Raw genomic sequence first — 21,254 nt, forward strand, 5'->3', positions numbered from 1 at the left:
ATAAATCCTGCTAAAGTTCCAAATTAGAAAAAGTAATCTTTCCTCCCTTTGCAAAGGAATTGCCTTTCTGGAAAATTCACCATTTCTTAAAAATATTTGCGTTCGTATACAGAATAGAGTTAGGCTTCCAGACCGGTGTAATTATAAACAGAGTTCTCTGCTACAAAAATGCTCACTTGGACAGTCAAAGGATGGATGGGACATGGGTGGGACAGCCTGCCCTACACAGAAGGACTAGTATCCCCGGGCAAACCAGATCCGCCACCAACCCCACACACGCACATACATAAACATGCACATTTTTTTCAAAATGCAACCAAAAGGCAATTTTGCCCCTTCATGGCCCAGAACCACTATTCTAGGCCAACGCTAGGCTTAACTGCCAGTGCCTAGAATGCTCAGTGGTCTTTGTGTTTCAGTTGCTCCTCTTTAGTCCATCGCCAAGGCCTGGGGAATTAAACACACAGCGGTCAGTTACAGGGGAAAGTTGGCCCCTGCAAGCAGATGGCGAAGGACCCCTGACTTCTCTGAGGAAAAGTCCTGTGGGTGAGAAAGGGGGAGAGGGAGGGTGGAGAGGATGTAGCAAGACAGCGGAAGATGACACGTCCGTGTCTAGTCAGCCCCAAGGCTGTTGACCTCGGTGCGCGCGGGTACTAGTCCAGTTCTCCAGAGAAAGAAGAGATATACGTGTATGTAAAGAGAATTATTAGAAGGAACTGGCTCACGTGATTATGGAGCTGAGAAGTCCCAGGTTCTGCAGACCTAGGGGAGCCGATGGTGTAGTTCCAGTCTGAGTCTGAGTGTGAAGGAAGGCAGGAGAGGAGCGATGGCCCAGCTAAAAGGTAGTCAAGCAGACAGCATGAATCCTCTCTCACTCAGCTTTTTGTTCTATTCAAGCCTTCCAGGGATTGAAGGGGGTCACCCACATTGAAGAGGGTGGTCTGTTTTTCTTAGTCTACCAATTCAAATGTTCATCTCATCCAGAAACACCCAGAAATAATGTTTCACCAAATATCTGGGCACCCCTGACCCAGTCAAGGTGACCTATAAAATTCACTATCATACTCTGGATCTCCCCACCTACCACCCATTTCCTCTGAGGATTTAGAGACAAGCAGAATCAGGGGCTCACACACAGACTGACGTGGAGAGGGGTAGAGGGCAGCTATTTTCTGGAGTGGCTGACTTAGAAATGGAAAAGAAAATTAAGAACATTGTGATGAAGCCAGATTGTGCTTTGAAAACATTAGGCACCACCTTGTCCCCCTGTCATACCCTAAAACCAGGAGTCACTATCGGTCAAAATGCTTCCTGTTCTTTTGGTTTTTTCTCATGGAGTCCTCAAAGAGTTTTGCTGGTTTTCCTTCCACACTATGTGGGATGAGAAGCTGAGGCCATGCCGAGCAGTTCCCAACCTTTGCAGTAGGACTCACAACAGGGGTCAAATCGAACCCTCCCTTTACAAATTCACTCAACTCTAGCAACGTACCTGTGGGCTGTGTACGTATGCGTGTATATGTGCGTGTGTGTGAGTAAACATGACATTAACGTTCACACACAATGTTCTAAATATTTCTGAGAGATCTCAGGTGCAAAGGAAACTCCTATTTGGAGCTCGACTTGGGGTCACCACTGAAAGCCCCCCGGCTGTGTCTGCTACAGTGCTAACGGCTCTCTTCTCCCCAGCCTTCATCTGCTGTTGGAGTCCATACTTCTTCTTCGACATCCTGGACAATTTCAGTCTTCTTCCGGACACCAAGGAACGCGTCTATGCCTCTGTGATCATTCAGAACCTGCCAGCCTTGAATAGTGCCATCAACCCTCTCATCTACTGTGTCTTCAGCAGCTCCATCTGCTTTCCCTGCAGGTAAGGGGCACTGCTGCCTGGGCCAGTGCAGATAGCCACTGTAATTGGACTCCAACATGTGTCTTTTCAGGTAATAGTTGAGACGCTTGAGGGTCAGAAAGGTTCGCTAGTGTGACAAATTCAAACCCAGGTCCAGGTCATGGTCTATGCTCTTTCTCCTATACCACCACCTCACCTGCGATAGCAACCATCTTAATCAGGTCATGCATAGAAGAACTTTCTTTTGTTCAAAGCTTCCCAATGTGAATTTCCTCAATATGATGCTGTGGGGATAGCAGCACCCAAAGCATGATTACTGTGTGATAGATAAACAGAGGAAGGCTCGTGAAGGTAAGTGACACTACTGAGGTTATATGAAAAATAAGTACCAACGCTGAAATTAGATCCCTCCCACAACTACTCATTTTTGCTCTTTTGAGGCTGTTTTACTGCATAAGCTATGGAGAGTAGGTGAAGAGATCCATAGGAGATAGAATAGTAAAATGGTTTAAGGCTGGGGTTTGATGCCCGTGGCTAAGGTTCAGATCCTTCCATTGCTGATTCATAGCTATGTGTTTACTTTGAGCAAGTTAGTTAACTTCCATAAAACTCAGTGTCCTTGCCTATAAAATGGGGCTAGTAGCAGTGCCTACCCAGGCTCTGGTACTGACCATTGGGAAGGAGGGCTGTGAGGGGTGGGGAAGGAAGGCGCGTGTGGGGGTGGGGGGGGCGGTATCACACGCAAAGTGCTTACAACAGTGTTTGATCCTCAATACATCCTCCATAACTATTACTGTTTAACATCCTTACTTCCCTTTTCATCAGGTCAAATTATTTTTCCCTCCCTGATTTATTCTTTCTCTAGGGAGCAAACATCACGGGATTCCAGAATGACATTCCAGGAGAGAACTCAGAGGCACGAGATGCAGGTTCTATCCAAGCCAGAACTTGTCTAGACTCTGGGGCAGTAGGATTGCTAGGCTGAGCCCCGTCAGCAATTCTGGATCCCTGTCACCAACCTGGGTGTGTGCATGGAGCTTGGGCTGACTTCTCTATCCTGTTCCTTCCATCACTTGGGAGATGCATAAGGCATCCTGTGTGTCGCCTGCATCAGCAAGCACTGGCCAATGTGAGGTCACCAACTATCCATGCCGTCCAGGAAAGATGCTCCCTCTTTCCCCGTGATTCCCAGCCGTCCTTCCCACTGGTCAACACCAGAACCCAATGGACAGAGGCATCTCTGGCCCAAGGTCCAGGCTTGGGCAAGCAGAGGGGACTAAAGAAGTACAGCTGTACTACAGGAGTCTTCTAATTACAACTTAAGACGTAAATAAAGACTTGTTGAAGCCTAGATTTTCCCCCCATTTTTGGATTGGCAGTTCAGCAGTTGTAGCCAAGAAGATATTTGTCCTTGAAATGGCAACAAATTCATTTCCGGGCACAGGTACGTTGGGTCTCCTCTGCGCGTAGCCTCAGTTTGCAGTTGGGTGTGTTGGCAGCAACTAACCTTACAGTCCTGTTGTATCAATCAATGATTTGTCAAAAGAACCCAACGCTGGCCCTCTAGAGGAAGGTTAAAATTGAGGGGCACTTTCTGCGATGGGAAAAAATAATAATACTAAAAAGTCATGGGCACCAGACCTCCAGTCTCTGAGAGTTGGGACCTGGGTTTCACATGTCTTTGGCTCCCCAAAAGCCCCTTCCTCGGCTTTCCACATTTGCGCCACTCTGGGCTCCAGTCCTCACCGTGCAGAGTCACCTCTTCCCCTCTGACCTCTCTGAACCCTCTCTTTAGTTGAAAGCTGAGTCCCTGTGGCTTTTCCAGGCACGATGTTCCCGTAAGCTCTCTATCGGTTTTGCACGTTGCAGCCATTGGCTATCTAACACCTCGTCCAGAAAGTGCTGGTGGGGTTTATTTTGACAAGTCTGGAGTTTGGTATGTATAAGCCTAATCCAAGTGAAATATGACTAAATGTTTTCTAGTCAATTTTTGCCATCAGATTTTTTCATAAGTGGAAATGGCATAATTTAATTTGATTATATATACATCCCCACCCACGGCTCTGGAATGTGCGTGAGCTCCTTATTTTTAGCCTCACATACATTCTTGACATTAAAATCTCCTTGGCAAAATCCTCCTTCCCAGAATTATTCTGAGCTTAAGTCTTTTTTTTTTTTTTTTTTTTGGCCTACCGTGCTAGTGGAGTCATTAAAATGTGCAGTATATTTTAATAGCACTCCGTTCCTCATTATGGTGTCATCCCAGAAACTGCATGTTTAAGGTCACAGTGGCATTTTTTCCACAAACTCTCTTATCAATTCCTTCTGTCCTTAGGCAGAAATGAGCCTCCTCAGTCACCATCTCTCTCAGAATTATTCTCTGAATTGAGGAGACTGAATAATCTAGTTTTATGTCAACAAAATAGTTTTGAAGGCTGCCTCCCTTTCTGTCCAGCCAGCTAAATGTGAGCAACCCCAGACAGTTTGAGTGGTCGAGAAGTACCTTTCAACGTTCCACTTTAAATCAGGATGTGCCACCGAAGACCCACACAGAATCGTTGCTAAAATAGCTGCCTGCATGGAAGCCAATTAATAGAGCAAAATCTGGCAGGTGTCCTGGGTGGCAAAACAGGGGCCTGGGTTCTCCTGACAGATGCTTTCAATCTCTGTCAAGTTCTGGTCTGCAAGAGACATTACATGCCTACCTCATCCATCAGTAGAGTCTGACAGTGAAGGAGAGAGTGGAGTGAGGGGCTTTGTGTTCTTTTAGAAACTGGGAATGCGATTTTGTAGTTTGCCCTAATGCTGTCTCTCATTCCCCAAGAAGACTGGACATCAGTGAGATAACAGCTCAAGTTGCTATAAGAGAAGGTGCCGCTAAAATGAAGCTTGCTTTGTACTGGTGTGGATTCTGGAATCCTCATCTCCCACATAACTGCTAAGCTTGGGGAAATCCAATTTAAACATCATGGGAACACTGGTAGTTACTAGTCTTCTGACCTTGGGAAAAATCATTTAATGTCTTTGGGCTTCCATCGTCTCATCTGAAAGATGTGAACAGAATAAGGCTGGAGCAGAGGATCTTGCAGGTTCTTTCTAGATACAGTGCCGAGACCAGAATGGTTTAATGACACCAAGAGAGTCAGACCTTCTGAAATTCTTTCCCCAGGGGACCAATGACTTCGTGACTTAACACTGAGTCATTTGCCCTTGATAACTTCCCCATCTATCAGTATGAAGTCAGAGAAACATTTCCTAATCGAGAAATACAGTTCGAACTCCTGGAGAAAATGAGAAGCTTAGTACTGTGATGTCACTGTGGGCGGCCGTGGACACCCAAGTGGGGTCAGAGAAGTCAGCAAGGCGCTATGCCAAGTAAAGATGCTTACTGCCTACACCGAGGTGTCACAGAGGTCTGTGGTTACATTATCTCATAGCTTCAGGCACGGGTGAAAATTTAGGATAACAAGAGTAGGTGTGCTTAATATATTTAGCCGTGCTATAGAAATAAGTGTGTCCACTTCACGGAACCAAATTAAACATGAATGGTAAAAACTTCTCTGCTTTCAGGGCTTGTGTGAAGCATAATTTAATTGAAGTTTGATTTCACCAAGCAACATGCCCCACCATTTTTTTTCTGGAAAGTGGCAACACCTTTTTAATGGCTTTAATCTGAAATCAATCATGAGAAAAAAAGTATCCCTTTTATTTTATTTGTTTAATTTAAATTCAATTAGCCACCATATAGTACATCTTTAGTTTTTGATATAGTGTTCAATGATTCATTAGTTGCGTATAAAACCCAGTGCTCCTCACATCACGTGCCCTCCTTAGTGCCCATCACCTGGTTGCCCCATCCCCCCAGTCACCTCCCTTTCCAAAACCCTCAGTTTGTTTCTTGAAGTCAAGAGTCTCATATGGTTTGTCTCCCCCCCTTCTTTTTTGGTTTGTCTCCCCTTTTAAAGCAAACAAACATGCAGCTTAAACTTTCTTCCTCCCTTCATTTTGACAACTTTGGACACACATCCACAGGAAACTTTGCTTTTTCCTCTGCATGCACAGTATGGAAAGGGGCTACAAGTCTGGGTCTGCTGAGGAAACAGAAAAACCAAAACACTTATAGCACGAAGTAAAGTGATTCGGTACTTCTAGAATCATCTTAGGTGAGCTACAGACCTGCTGGCTACTGCAGTTCTTTTATCATCATCTGAATATATCTCATTTGATATGCAGATCTCCCTGTTTTCCCTACTGCTTTTCAATTGCATTTGATTAAAAGGAGATAGCCCCATTTAGGCGCCAACCTCCTTGCCTGGGAATCATGAAAAACCCATGCCTCATTGCTCGGCAATTGCATTTTTAAAAATGCATTATCCACAACAGGGCTGGTCCAGTTAACATTTTAGAAGTGCAGCTCCATGCTTGTAAAATGTTAACGTGGACAGCGCCTTGGCTTGTGTAGTCTCATGGTTTTCGGACTGCTCAGGGACCCTCTAAGACGTTCCCAGGAGGTGTGACTCAGTATTACCATTTCTACACACAAGAGCATATGTCTAGAGAAAACTAAAGGTAGTGAAATTGATTAAAAGTCCTTGAATTACGTGGAATGAGAGTAGAATATAGATTACCATTAGCCATAGATACACCCAGAATGCATGTCGTCATTTCCAGAAGGCATGTTGTAAAATAATAGAATCGAAGAAGTATGTAGCTTCTAAACTAAAAGAGAAGGAAAACGGAATGATAAAATGGCTCAAGCAGTCTGAAGGAAGGCAAGAAAAGAAAGAAAGGGGAATATGAAGAGCTGGGACAAATAGTGCAGAGGAAGATGGCAGGGTTATTTTTATCCAAATATGTTAGTAACTGTAATAAATGTAAGCAGATGAAACGCTCCAGTTAATAATCAAAGATTGTCAGGCTGGATTTAAAACAAACAACAAACTGTCCTCTACAAAAGACATGTTTAAAACACAAGGACACAGGAAGTGTGAAAGTAAAAGAAGGAATTAAGACATTCAGTGCAAACAGTACCAAAAGAATGCTCCTGGGACTGTGTTAACAAAGACTAAATAAACTTTAAGGTATAAAGCATTAGTAGAGTTAAACAAGGACACTGCGAATGATCAATCTTTTAGTTCAATAGGATGATACAATAATTCTAAATTTCTGTGCATTTAACAACATGGCTTCAAATATCTATTTTGCAAAGTGCTCAAAACTACAAAATAAATAGGCCAACCCCTAGCCTCATGGGGAATTTTATCACACTTAATTCCAGTAATTGAAGCAAAAATTAGAAATGATCTAGATAATTTGAACAATGTGAATAACACAGAAAGCGCTTAACCCTAACACCTCAGAATAATCAGGCTTTGAAAGCACAAGTGAAGCAGTCTTCAAAACTTTTGAAAGACTGAGCTCATACAGTCAAATTTCTCTGATCATAATGCAATTATGCCAGAACAATAACAAGAAAGTTACCATATGTTTGGAAATTAGGAAATATACTTCTCGATAACTTATGGTCAAAGAAGGAAGTATATGGAAATTAGAAAACAGTTGCACTGAGTGATAATGAAATTACATGTCAGATGTGTGGGATACAGACAAAACAATATTTAAAAGAAAAGAGGAAAAATCTAAAGACAATGAACAAATCACCTATTTCATGAAGTTAGAAAAAAATCACCAAAATAAACCCAAAGGAAAGCTAAGGAAGGAAATAATGAGTAGGAGTAAAATTAAGGAAATGGAAAATAAGCATGACTCAAAAGATTCAACAAAGATAGAATTCTGCTCATTGAAAAAATAATAAAAATAAACCTTTGGTGAGATTAGTCAAAGGGAAAAAAATGAGAAGGCAAAGTAAGCAGTGTCTTTTTTTTTAAGGATATCACTGTAGGTCCTGGAATCAATAAAGGGATAATAAAAGAATACTATGATTAAGCTTATGCCAAAAAATGGAACATATACATGGATGGGAAAACTTACCATAATGGACAAGAAGAAACAGATAATCTGAGTAGTACTGTAAAGAAAAAATATGCCTTCACTGGGAAGTTCAACCACCATTTAAGTACAAAGCAACCCCCAATGTTACACACTCTTCAGGAGACTAGAAAAAGGGTGAATTTTAAAATTACTTTTGAGACTACAATACTTAATGCCAAAGTCCTACAAAGACATTACAAAAAGGAAAATTACAAGCCAATTTTTTCATGAAAATAAATACAAAAACTCCAAATAAGATACTAGCAAACCAAATCCAGAAAAATAAAGGCTAACACTTGTGACCAGGTTGCATTCATTCCAGGAATGCAAAGTTGGCTTAACATTAGAAAATCATTCAATAACTCATTACACTAATAGATGAAATGATTAAACAAACAATGTATTATCAACTTAACGGAAGCAGGGAAAATGTTTGATAAAATTATTTGACATCCAGGCATAACAAAAAAAATTCACAAACTTGAGATGAAAAGAAATTCCTAACTAACTCTAAAGGTTATGTACCCCAAAATCCAATGATGAAACTTTGAGGTTGTTCTCTTCAAAATAAAGAATGAGTTAACAATGCTAGCATCATCATTTCTACTCAACATTGTCCTGAGATCCTAGCCAATGCTGTAAAGCAAGCAAAATAAATTATCTTAGATAAGAGGTATAAGGATTGATAATGAACAATAAAAACCAATATTATTGATATATATGTGTAGTGCAATATACAAAATAATATATGCAGATAAATTATCAGAATTAATCACAAGGTTTAATAAGGTAACAGGATACAAATTCCATATGCAAAAATCTGTATCATTTCCACATAACAGCAACAAATAAAAAATTAAACTTTTAAATTATTATTTACAAGAGACTTAAAGGATGACATTTCCAGGAATAAATTTATAAAAGATGTGTAAATCTCTATGGAGAAATTTTAATATTATTGAGAGATATAATATGTAGAAATATAAATATAGAAATAAATATATCATTATTACTGTTTGGAAGACTGAATATCATAAAATTATCTATTCTTCTCTACTTGATGTACAATATTAATACAATGATCATCAAAGCTTCACCAGGGGTTTTGTAAAGCCTGATGAGGTGCCTCTAAAAATATATATAGAAATGCAAAGTGCCAAGAATATCCAAGACACTCTTGACTAAGAAGAAAAAAATGGATAACCTTGATGAACCAGATAGCAAACCTTATCATAAAGCCATAATAGTAAAGGCTGTGGTATGGTCTCCAGGGTGGACAAATTAGCAAATGGAACAGAAAAAGAGTCCAGAAGATGCCTGCATTTGGAAAACTTGATTTATTCTAGAGGCAGCATTTCAGAGGGATGGGGAAAGGGTGCTCTTTCCAATACATGATACTAGGACAGTTGGGTGTTTACATGGGAGAAAATTCAAATGAAAGTCTAGTGGATTATATGCAAAAGTGGTTCCAGGTGGATTATGGATCTGCCTGTGAAGAGAAAATAACCTTAAGGAGATAATGTAGGAGAATATCTTTAAGATCTCTGAATAGGGAAATAGCTCTTAAAACAAAAACCACAGCTCATAAAGGAAGAGAGCAATAAATTTGATTTCTTAAAGTTAGAAACTGTTCATCGAAAGCCATCATAGGGAGGGTGAAAAAGCAAGCTGTAGACCGGGAGAGGATGTTTGCAACACATATAACTGAGCAAGATCAAGTATTTAGATTATATAAAAACTCATGCTAATCAGTAAGAAAAAAAGAATGGAAGACAGGCAAATGGGCAAGACTTGACTTCAGGAACGAGGTGGTCCAAATGGCCTGTAAACCTGTGTAATGATTAATCCCATTAAGTCAGGAGAAGGTAAATTAAACCACAAAAGGGAAATAATATGCACCCACCAGACTGGCAAAAATGTAAAACTTTGACAACTATCGAGGACCGGTGAGCACATGGAGCAACAGAAATTCTCATTCTGTTCCGGTGGGTGAATAATTAGTACAACCATTCCGGAAAATTATGTACCTTTAACTAGTAAACTTAAGGATGCCTATACCCCATGACCTTGAAATTCCATGCCTGAGTACACATGCCACAGAAGAGTGTAATTATATGCACTATGATATATGTGAAAGAATATTCATAATAGCATTGATTATAAGAACCCCAATTGGAGGCAAAGCAAATGCCCAACAACAGTAGAATAAACAGATGATGGTATATTTCACACAGTAGGATACTTTACAGTAACAAAAATGAAAAAAAAAAACACAGCTGCTTACCACAACACAAAAAAAATCTTTCAAAACATAACATAAAAGTAAAGACGATTGATACCAAAAGATACTATATATAATTTGATTCATATAAAATTCAAAGCCAGCCAAAATTAAACTACTGTGTTCGGGGATGCACACATAGATGATACAATTCTTAAGCCAAGCAAGAAAACTACTTTTTATAAAAGCTAAGACCGGGGCACCTTTGTGGGGAGGGAAGCACTATCTTTGAGAGGGGGCATGCAGAAGAGGGATGGACAGCACTCTACTTCTTGCTCTGGGTGGCACTTAACATGTTCTAACTACTCGTTAAGCTATAGATTTATGTTTTGTGCACTTTTGTGAATGTGTGTTCTATTTCACAATAAACGGAGTTTCTAAAACTGTCTTTCAAAAGCCTTTAGAACAATTATTCAGGAAACAGTGCAGAGAAGGGAGCCAGACTGGAAACGGGGGGATAGGTATCAGCCGGGTGTCAGTTACACACAAGAAACAGCCGAGATGGTTGAAGGATCCTTCTGGGTTCCTTCTCTATTCAGAGCCAACATGTATCATTAGCATCCAGTAATAGGGATATTGATGCCAACATTTTTCAAAATCTGCAGAAACGTCTTGGCTCCTTCACAGAGCCTTGGGAGTCAGTTCAGCAGAAATCAATATTCATCCTCTGTTCTCTTCTTGCCTTCCAGGGGGCCTGGAGTCCTTAAGCTTTTCTCACTTCTGTATCCTTCCCCAAAGTCTCCTTTTCTTCCTTGTCCCCATCCTTTCTGCCCTTCCTCATCCCTCAGAGCAAAGCAGGTATATAAGACACCTGCTAAGATGTTACTCCCAGAGCGCAACTGAATGCAGCATTCCCCGGGAGATTTACATGTAAATAAGGAACATTGGAGATGGTGTTGCCCTAACCCCCAAAGAACTAATCACCACAGGTGTGTGATCTGAGCCCAGAGTAGGTAACTGGGAGAAATAGTTGGGGCCAGCAGCGTGTAACCCACACATCCCCATAACTACGTGATTGGCTTTAAGGAGACTGATCAAATGGTCCCCAAAAAACCTATCTCATAGAATCACCCAAGGGTTTAAAAAAAAAAAAAAAAAAGTAGATTGCTAGATCTCCAGCCCTAGATTTTGTTTCACTGGGCTCTGGGAAAGCCTGGAACTCCATATGAATGGCAAGCACCTCGGGTGACTGTGGTTCTGGGAGATCAGGGCATCCCTTCCGTGGGCCAGAATTCAGGAGCCTACACGCCTCAGGGCTGGAAGTGTGCGGGCTCCATCCCCTTGCTTACCTCCATCCAGTTTCCCTGGGTCTGACCTGAGGACAAATGTGTTCGCCTAAGAGTACAACTTCATCACCTTGCAACTCTTCAGATATCTGGTAGGTAAACTCAGGATAGCTCGAATTTCTTTTTTCCAGTCTGGATTAATGGCATTTTTTTCCCCAAGAGGATAGACTTAGTCAAAATTAGTTCTGCATGCGTGTAGATATCCAAAAGTCGACAAGGATGGCCATGTATTTTTTTTTAAGATTTTTATTCATTTATTTGAGCGAGAGAGAGAAAGAGATTGAAAGAATGAGTGAGAGGAGGGGCAGAGGGAGTAGCAGGCTCCCCGCTGAGCAGGGAGTCTGACACAGGACTCAATTCCAGGACCCTGAGATCATGACCTGAGCCAAAGGCAGATGCTTAGCCAACTGAGCCACCCAGGGACCCAAGGATGGCCATGTATTTATGTGATGTCTGGACACAAGGAAGGATGTCTCTGAAGAGGTATTTTGGGGGCTCTAAAAAGATGTGGGTGTGATATGACATCAAAGCCCTCTAGAACAGCTTTTCTTAAACTTATTTGTCTCAGGACCCCTTTATGCTTGTTTATGTGGATTATATTCATTGATATTTACTGCATTAAAAATTAAAAGTGAAAAAATATTTAATATTTATGAATTCATTTACGAGTAACAATAATAAGCTCATTAATATTAACATAAATGTCTTTTATATAGAAAGTAACTGTACCGTCCCCCCAAAAAATTAGTGAGAAGGGTGACATTGTTTTAACTTTTGCAAATCTCTTTAGGTTTGGCTTAACAGAAGACAGCTGGATTTTCATATCTTCTGCATTCAATCTGTTGCAATATGTTGTTTTGATAGAAACGTATAAAGAAAATCAGGCTTCACACAAATATGTAGTTAGGGAAAAAAAGGAGTATTTTAATCTGCTTCTGCACTCAATCTGTTGTGCTATTACATGCCACGTAACCTCTGGAAAATTCTACCGTACACATGAGAGAATGAAAATGAAAAAGGCAAATAGCATCCTAGAGCTGCTAGGAAAATAGTTTTGACCTCACACACCACCCCCTGAAAGGTTCTGGAAGACATGGCCCTCCATGGTTCTGGACCACACTTTGAGGACTGTTGTCTTCAAGAAAAACAGTGTTGACTTGCTTGCCAATAGCACCAGCCATTACCAATGTCTTGGATGCAAATCAGAAACAGGGTGAGGTGGGCAGGGTAAGGGACCATAGGCATCTGTTTGCAAAGCTGGGTAAGGCACTAATTATAGGCAATTCTGATTGAGGCTTCCAAATAACACCTCAGGAGGGGATTAAACGTGTCTCTGCTGGGGGCTGGGTTCATAGTCTTACAGCATGTTCGGAACTGGGGACAAGTGATTGCTTAGACTGAGGAACAGAATGGTCAATATTCCCCTCAAAAGCTAGGGCATTTGTTGGGATTCTGAGTGTCAGCAACAAATAGCACTCCCCGTGTGCTCAAAGGAGCTTGCTAAGTGACGCCACCCAGACCACACTCTTCAGCACCGCAAGTGCTGATCCAGCAACCCTGGTCCCCCTTCACTGTCCTCGGTTTTTTTCTTTGCATCCGTATTTATCACTTTCCAATATACTGTACGGTGTACTTAATGATTATGTTTATTGTTTATTGTTTATTGCCTGCATATGCCATGAGATAAGGATCTTGTCTATTTTATTCCCTGTTGCATCCTCGCGACCAGAACGGTGCCTGAAATAGAGCAGGTGCCAGTAAATCATAATAAATAAGAGAAGCTGGGAATGTGACATCTCCATGTGAAAGGAAATATCAGGAATAGAGAAGCAGCCACCACAGTGACTTTCCTCAACTGTTTGTCCTCAAACTGTTTGTGCTCAGCTCTTAAGCTGTGGTCAGCAGAGCGTGGCCGTACTCAGAGAAGAAGATCAGAAGTTCTGGGGAGGCCTTTCTGCTCCTCTTCCCTCAGGCACGGCCCCAGTGCCAGCCACTGCATGTAGGCCCTTCATCTCCCTACTGCTTCTCAGCTCCAAGCCCACCCTTCGGCTCTACCCTTCATCCAGGGGCTGGGACTCTGCAAGCTTCATTTCCCAGACTCCCCTTGGCAGTTGGTTCCTGTCAGGTAAGGTCTGCAGAGGGCAGGACAATGGAAGGAAGAACACAATCTGGGGAGAATGGGGGGCTTTCTTCCTGTCCCAAGCACCAGGCTCACCATCTCCTTAGAGTTATTAGGAACATCCAGGCTGGACCTCTCCTCAGTTGCCTGGAGCTTGGATCCTAGGATGGTCTCCCAGGATGACTCCACCTCTTACTTTTGCTCCCCCAGTCTTAGGGATGGTAGCAGCTTCTTGTCATTACTCATCTCTCTACTCCTCCTCCCTTTTTCTCTCTCTGTCCCTCTGTCCTCCAACACCTGTGCACCCAATTCCCTGCACTGAGTCCCCTCTATCTGAAATACCTATGGTGGCTCCTCTGGCCTGACTGGATGGCCCCTGACTCGTGATGCTCCTTTGTGGATCCTCCTGGGACCACTGGTGGACGAGTTAGAATTGATCCCTGGAGGGCTTTTATGTGGGTCAGAAAGTCTTCATTAATTAAATCTACTACATTGCTGGAAATTCATTCTCTATTCCATTTCCCTTTCCTAATTATGTCTTTCAACTGTGTTCAGTAAAGCTAGAGTGACCACACTACCGACTTCACCCAGAACAGTCCAGGCTCGTGCCTGTGGTTGTGGCTTAATTATTAATAGAGCCTCCTTTCTCTCTCAAAACTATCCTAGTTTGGGTGATAAATTATATGGGCACTCTAAATATAGGCCATTGGGCGCCTGGGTGGCTCAGATGGTTAAGCGTCTGCCTTCGGCTCAGGTCATGATCCCAGGGTCCTGGGATGGAGCCCTGCATCGGGCTCCCTGCTCAGCGGGAGGCCTGCTTCTCCCTCTGCCTCTCTCTCTCTCTCTCTCTCTCTCTCTGTCTCTCATGAATAAATAAATAAAAATCTTTGAAATAAAATAAAATAAAAAAATATAGACCATTGTATGTTCTGCAATGAAATGAAATGATGTTAAAATACTCAAGCAATAAAATACCAATTACAACATGTTCCAAATTTGAGTATCAACCCCTGCTCATCATGAATTTTCTGGGAAGGAATTAAAGTTCAACGATTAAGTTAAAGTCCAAAGATAGTAAAGTCCAAAGGATTTAAAGTCCAAAAGCATATTCTCTTCCCCTTCTGATTTAAGGTTCAAAGAAAATTAAAGTCTAAATCTCCTCCCAATTTGTTATTCAACTCCTACGTTCTATTTCTCAGTGTTCCAAGGCCATGCACCGAATGTTGGAGTTGAGAGGTCCAAAAATAGCCTCTCTTTTCCTCATGAGAGCTTTGAGCAGATTATAAAGTAAAACAAAGGATGACAGAAGGGAGAATAAAACACCCTTATTACAAATAAATGTGGCTTACACCTGCAAGCAAGAGAGCCTACTAATAATGAGTTCTAGAATGAGACATCCTGGCTGTGGCATATACCGCTGCACACCAATACCTTTGCAGCGCTGCCCCTAGGCTCAGCTGCACTATATATTTCTCAGCCTCTCTCAGAGGCAACTCTGCTCATATGAGTTTTGGCCAATGGATTGTGAGAAGAGTCACACACACCCTCTTACCATGATCCATAAACACTGCCTTTGAATTTTCTCCTGCTTGCTCTCCGACCCCCATCGGCCGACTGATTGGAGAGGACTCTGAGGGTGTAGAAAAGGGAGAAGCCATTCAATTTCCGGAAGTTGCTTCTTCCAGCCCTTTCCTTGCCCTGCCTGATATACCCAGCCAGTTTCTGGAAGCACTGACCCGGGATGGATTTTCCTATGGCAGGGAGTTAGCTGCTTCGATGAGACAGAGGAGCATGAAAAAAAAACAAAACAAAACAAAAACTTCTGCACCCAGTGGACAGCCCAAACCAAGAGAAAGAGAGGGGGCTGACATTTTTCCTTTGCTCCCCATCCAGATTCTATTAGCTCTTTTCCAAGATACACATTCCCACCCCAGCCTCCTTAACAGGTGTAAAACAGAGGGCAACTGCCTTTGCTTCTCTCTTGATACTGGCCCATGGGAGGAACACTACATCAAAAACTAATGATGTAATGTATGGGGATTAACATAACAATAAAAAAATTTAAAGGGATACTGGCTCATGGGAGCCCAGCCAAATTGTCCTCTGGGCCAAGTTAGATAAGAATTAAAGGAAAAACAATGCTTATTGACCCTCCCTCCCCACCTGCTCCAGATTCCAGGATCCACAAAGGCTTATGCTCAGTAGATATAACTGGAGGTTCTTGGCACTTTTTTTTTTTTTTTTAAAGGATGGTGGCATTTGCTTACAAGTCATCAGGCTGTTTTTGGGGAAAAATTGTGCTCTCAGCACCTCCAGAGTCCGCCTTCCTGGGAACTACCTTTCTTCCACCTTTACTTGAAATGGAAAGAGAAAAGCTCAAATCCTCACCATAGCAAGAATATATGCTGGGGTGGGCCCACTTCAGTGTACCTGCCACACCCATAGTCCCTTCTGAGGAACACTGTCCTGCACAGCACTTAACGCTTAAGCCAACATTTGGCCTAGCACCATGTGACCTAGCACCTCCTGGCCAAGCAGATTAGACCAAGGTAGCCCCCCAATCCATGGGGGCTCATCTACACACTGATCCACAAACTATGGCCAAGAGGCTAAGCCATTTAGTGGGAATTGCAACCCAAATTCACGATATAGGATTCACACGAGAGAGGACACAACGGACCATCTCAAGCCCATAAGACAATAAGACCCATGAGTAAGCAGAGGAAATTGACTGACAGAGAAAGGACGATGGGAAAGGTGTGCAGAGAAATGCAAACAGAGACATGAGAAGGGAAGGGGAAAAGAGAGTGAGAGACAGAGACAGAGAAAGAGAGCAAGAACACAATTTGGAGGAACCCATCCACGGAGATATCTTGGATCCTGACAGTTGTTCAATTCTCTCCATGTCTATCCTTATAATAACCTCCTTTTTCCTTGACCTGACTTGAGCACATCACAGTGCCTTGTCTGACTCGAACAGTTCATTTCCATAATTGTTATCAAACTGTGATGAGTGATTCCCTAGGAAACTATGCTCATATGAGCTTCTTCCTCTTCCTTCCTACCTGTCAGATGCCTTGAGCTACAAACTTCGGGAAGAAGCTGTGAATAAATAATAGAGAGTTTGGCAAGATTGGCACTTTGGGAAGAGAGAACAAGACAATTGAATCTTTGGGGTATTTTTTAGGCTTCCATGAGGTTTGGAGTTTAGGGTAAAAGTCACCCAAAGGAAAATCCATGCCAGACTGAAGAATTCTCCAGTCCAGGCCATGTGAGGAAATGACGAGGTTTCTTCAAGGATATCATGGTGCTGGTAAAAAAAAAATAAATAAATAATAGCATTTTTTTACTGCTAGGAAGGACAGAACTAAATCAAATCCTGTCATCTTTCAACCCAGGACAGACACTGATCCCTTCCCACTATGGGATGTTGAGGCCTGGGTGAAACCCTTCTAAGGGAAGGTAAAGAGTCTCAAGATCCCAGAGACATGAGCTGCAGTCACATGGAGCCCAGAACTTCAATCCATTATCAAGACCAACAGATGTCCCCAAGAAAAGGGGCCGTTGTCCTGACAGAGCTGCAAGGGCCAAGAGGCTTAGTGGACAAGCCTCCAAAGCAGGGTGAATGGGAGGAGGGATGTGTGAAGAATTTAGCCCCAAGACATGCCCTGGAGGGAGTAGCAAAGTGGTAGCTGGGAAGGTTGCAAGAATTGGATCCCCAAATGAGACAAGAGATGCTGGCACTTGATGACTCACAGTGTACCTTCTGTCCCCATCTTCAGGAAAGGCTTGAGGCTATTCAGGGCCCCAAAGCCAGGAGCTGGAGGGCCAGACAAGACCAGATCAGGTCATTTATCCAAAGAACATAGGTCTGTGGGCAATGCCCACTTGCCAGCAGCATCACAGGTCCTACTAGAGAAACACGTCCAAGTTCCCACACCTGTTATAGCTGCAGAGGAGGGCCATCTTTCTTCCTGAACATTTCCCATTTATCACCCAAGGAGCAATAATGACTATTGATTTTGATCTGGAAATAAGAAAAGGGTCACCAGGGACATTAATGGAACTTCTTCAAGAAGCAATATCTCTTAAGAAATTCTAAAGCAAGTGGCTCCCCCTGCTCAGTGGCCTCCTTGTGACATAGTGATCCCAGCCTGCATTCTAGGATGAGTCCAAAACAGTCTTGCATTCAGTTAAGAGAGTTCATTTATGAAAAGGAGGCACTCGGAAATCTGTGGAATGAATAAACTAATGAGGCGCGTCTACTCCAAATGCAGAAAGTTCAGCCAGTTTTACTAAAAACTTTTAATCTTTAAAATTTATAACATCGGAAGCTATAATATACTGAATTATCTTAATCCTCACCAAAACAAAGAAGTTAGTGAGGAAATCAAATAAGAGGAAGCTAAAACTGATAGTTCAACTAGCCAACTGGCCAAATAATCTGGTGCACATACTAGAATGTTATTAAATAAATCCCTGGTGAATTTCCTGTATTAAAGAGCAAGGAGTCAGCAGAAGAAAGGCAAATTTCAGAAGCCCTGGGGGAATGCCAGAAATGAAATTGAGAAGGGGTCTGGAACCCCTTAGCATCCTCTACTGGAGAGCTGGGGAGGGACCAGGCGGCTGCGCCCCTCAGCAACCCCAGATGTCACATGAACAATTTACTTTAGTTAGCTTCTAGGGGCAGGGTTCCATGAAAATGAGTCCCGTGATGACCATGGGAAGAAGACCGCCCATCTTGCCCCCCTGTGTGGTAGCAGACAGATCTGTTGCCGAGTGACGCCCTCTGGCAAATGCAGGGGGGAAAGTGTCCTTCATTAATGGGTGAAGGCAAAAATCAGACAAGAGACTGGACAATAAAACAATTCAAGTGAAACAATAAAATAATTCAAGGGGAGAAAATACAGGCCCAGTCATTCACAGCGCTTGAAAGTCATTCTTCTAAAATGCAAATTTGGTGACATCAGATCCTGTTTAAAATCGCTGCCTTTTCCCCAGTCCCACACACCCTGCCTTAGCTCAGACCATTATGAACTAGCGCTAGGATGATTGCAGTAGTCTAACTGACCTCAGCCTTACCTTGCCCCATCTCCACGTGCTGCTTTATGGAATCACGCTTTGAACCTTTCTTAGGTTCAGAGGAGAGAGGCATCACAGAACTGGCAGGGCTGAGCGTATGGTATATTCGTTGATAGGCAACAGGAAACAACATCTTTCTGAACCCGAACTCATGATTTGTGCCAAGTGCTGCGCTAGGTACTTTCTTATGCTTCGTTTCATTTAATTTCATTGCCGCATCCCCTTCTGAGGCAAATGTCAGTATCTGCATTTTGCAGACAAGGAAAATAAGACTCGGGAAAGGTACACAAAATGCCAAAGCCACGTAGCCATAAGTGGGACACGGATTCTGAACTTAGGCTTCCTGACATCCTGTCTCATAGCCGGGGCCAGCAGCAGCCTTTCCCTGCCCTTCCCTGCCCTCCACTTGCTGTTGGCTCCTCAAGGCCCCAGTGCAACACTAATTGATACTGCCCCCCACATCCCTTCCCAGATCCGCCGTGGTCTGTGCACTAACCAACCCTCACCATCACCTTCTATCCAACCCTTGCGGCCCCCTTTCACCTCCCCCTCCCCATCCATCCTCCCAGACCCCAGAATTTACTACTGCTTCACCCCCCTTTTCCTGAGAAGAGATGAATAGACCCATGTCCCTGTCCCACAGTATTTCTGAGGAAGGAGGTGGGGCCCAGGCGGGGGCTGTGTGAACAATGGCTGTTATGATAAGACTTGGGGCCGCGCAAAGCGTGGCCCGCTCACAATGCCTTGCATTTTGTCTGGCTGGCTCCTGCTATTGAAATCCTGTAACACCCAGCGATAAAGAGTCACTGTGCTTCTTTACCGAACAGAACTGGGCTGTCATTCCAAACGCAGCTAGGATCCGAGCTTCACCCTGTTACTCAGCGTGTGCAAAGCCACTGTCCCCGCTGGTCCTTACTCTCCCCTAACAGAGCAGCCAGGGGGCGCCACAGCCGGAGGCCCCCTTTGCCCCTTGGAGAATGGCTTGTGTTCTTCCCTTCAACTTGGGGTCTCCAGACCAATCCAGGCTGGAGGACAGACTGGGAATACAGCTGCAGGGCCAGGTCTCAGCAGCTTGCTTGCCCTTGCAGCCTGTGATCTCATCCCTCGAATCAGACCCTGGAGCGTAGGGCAGCAATGCTCTTTGAAGGAATTTCCCCCTTAGGACCATGAGAGACTATGGACTCTGAGAAACAAACTGAGGGTTCTAGAGGGGAGGGGGGTGGGGGGATGGGTTAGCCTGGTGATGGGTATTAAAGAGGGCACCTTCTGCGTGGAGCACTGGGTGTTATGCACAAACAATGAATCATGGAACACTATGTCAAAAACTAATGATGTAATGTATGGGGATTAACATAACATAATAAAATTAAATTTAAAAAAAAAGTTCTCCCTTAGGACAGGGCTTCTCGAACTCCGGTGTGTACAGGAAACGGGGCCCCAGCGAGGCTGAGAGGCTTGCTCGACCCCCAGCCGGGAGGTGAGAGCGGACATCCCCAGGGGTGTATGTGTCCCTCCTGTGCCGGAGCCTCTCAGCTGCAGGGGGCCGGGACGCCGGTTGTCCTCCCAGCACACACCCGGCTGGAGCCGCCCGGGGCCAGCCGTGCCCAAGGAGTTGAAGAGGATGAAAGAAATAATCAGAGCCGCTCCCAGGGGGAGAAAAGGGAGGGGGGGCACCCGCGGTGGGAGTAGTTAGAAGGTGAAAAACGGGGGTGGGGGCGAACTCTATGTGGTATGAGGAGTTCTCCCAAACGAGCTCACACATACGAAGACCCAGGCCTTATACATTACGATCCATCTTTCTTTCCCGGGGTGCTCCTTTCCGTGTCAACGCCAGGAGGCCGGCTCTGCCATTCCCCTCAGTTAGAAAACCTGGGAGAAGCTCGGTCAGCCCCCTTCCCACGGGCCGAACCCCGCCACCACCGCCCCAACCCCCCCCCCCCCCCCCCCCCCCCCCCCCCCCCCGGGCTCCACTCCTGCCCGCCTACCACAGCTCCTGGTCGCGGGGGGCTCCGAAAAGGGGTCCCAGCAGGCCAGGCTGTGTCGCAATCCCCGGGGAGGCCTGCCAGAACGCCGAGTTCTAAACCGAGACAGTCTGACGCGGTAGCGTATGGGAAAGAGCCCACGGATCCCCGAACACGGCGACTGTGAGGACGCCAAACTTGGGGTAAAGTACCGATTTCCACCAAATACTACTACTATGCGTTAAAAAGGATGTTAACAAAAGGCATTTAGATGCCAGTATTATAAACAGTATAACTCCAGTTATGTGTGTATCTATATCTACTTTGTAGTATATAATAAATAGTATAACGTGAATTTTGTAAATACACACACAGATACCTATATACTAGGTGGTGGGATGATAGGATTTTCTTTGTATGCCTTTCTCAATTTTCTAGGTTTTCCACAAGAAACACGTATTTCTTTCGTAATGAATACGTGCTTTTGTGAATGCTGGGGAGCAGATTATGACATATTCGGTGTGGGTTTCCTCAAACTGTAACCTCCCAGAGAGGTGTGCTGTTCCTTCCTTCCTTCTGGAGGGAAGATGTCTGCTTCAATGTACTCTTTTTGTCTGGACTGGTGGACCGCCTGGCTGGCTTTTGTAAATGAACGAACACTCATTTCACTGCATTAAATAAATATATC

At 43.7% G+C, this 21,254-nt stretch overlaps 1 protein-coding gene across 1 annotated transcript in view; it reads left to right on the forward strand.

Moving 5' to 3' along the window:
- The window catches only part of NPSR1 (neuropeptide S receptor 1), a 147,310-nt gene extending 144,508 nt beyond the window's left edge, over nucleotides 1–2,802 (forward strand). Inside the window, 2 exon segments of the mRNA XM_025873355.1 lie at nucleotides 1,687–1,867; nucleotides 2,712–2,802. Coding sequence (XP_025729140.1) covers nucleotides 1,687–1,867; nucleotides 2,712–2,802 — 272 coding nt within the window.
- The last annotated feature ends 18,452 nt before the right edge of the window (nucleotides 2,803–21,254 follow it).

Source organism: Callorhinus ursinus, unplaced genomic scaffold, assembly GCF_003265705.2.
Source record: "Callorhinus ursinus isolate GAN/ISIS: 27379988/994484 unplaced genomic scaffold, GSC_fseal_2.0 scaffold12, whole genome shotgun sequence".
Lineage (NCBI taxonomy): Eukaryota > Metazoa > Chordata > Mammalia > Carnivora > Otariidae > Callorhinus > Callorhinus ursinus.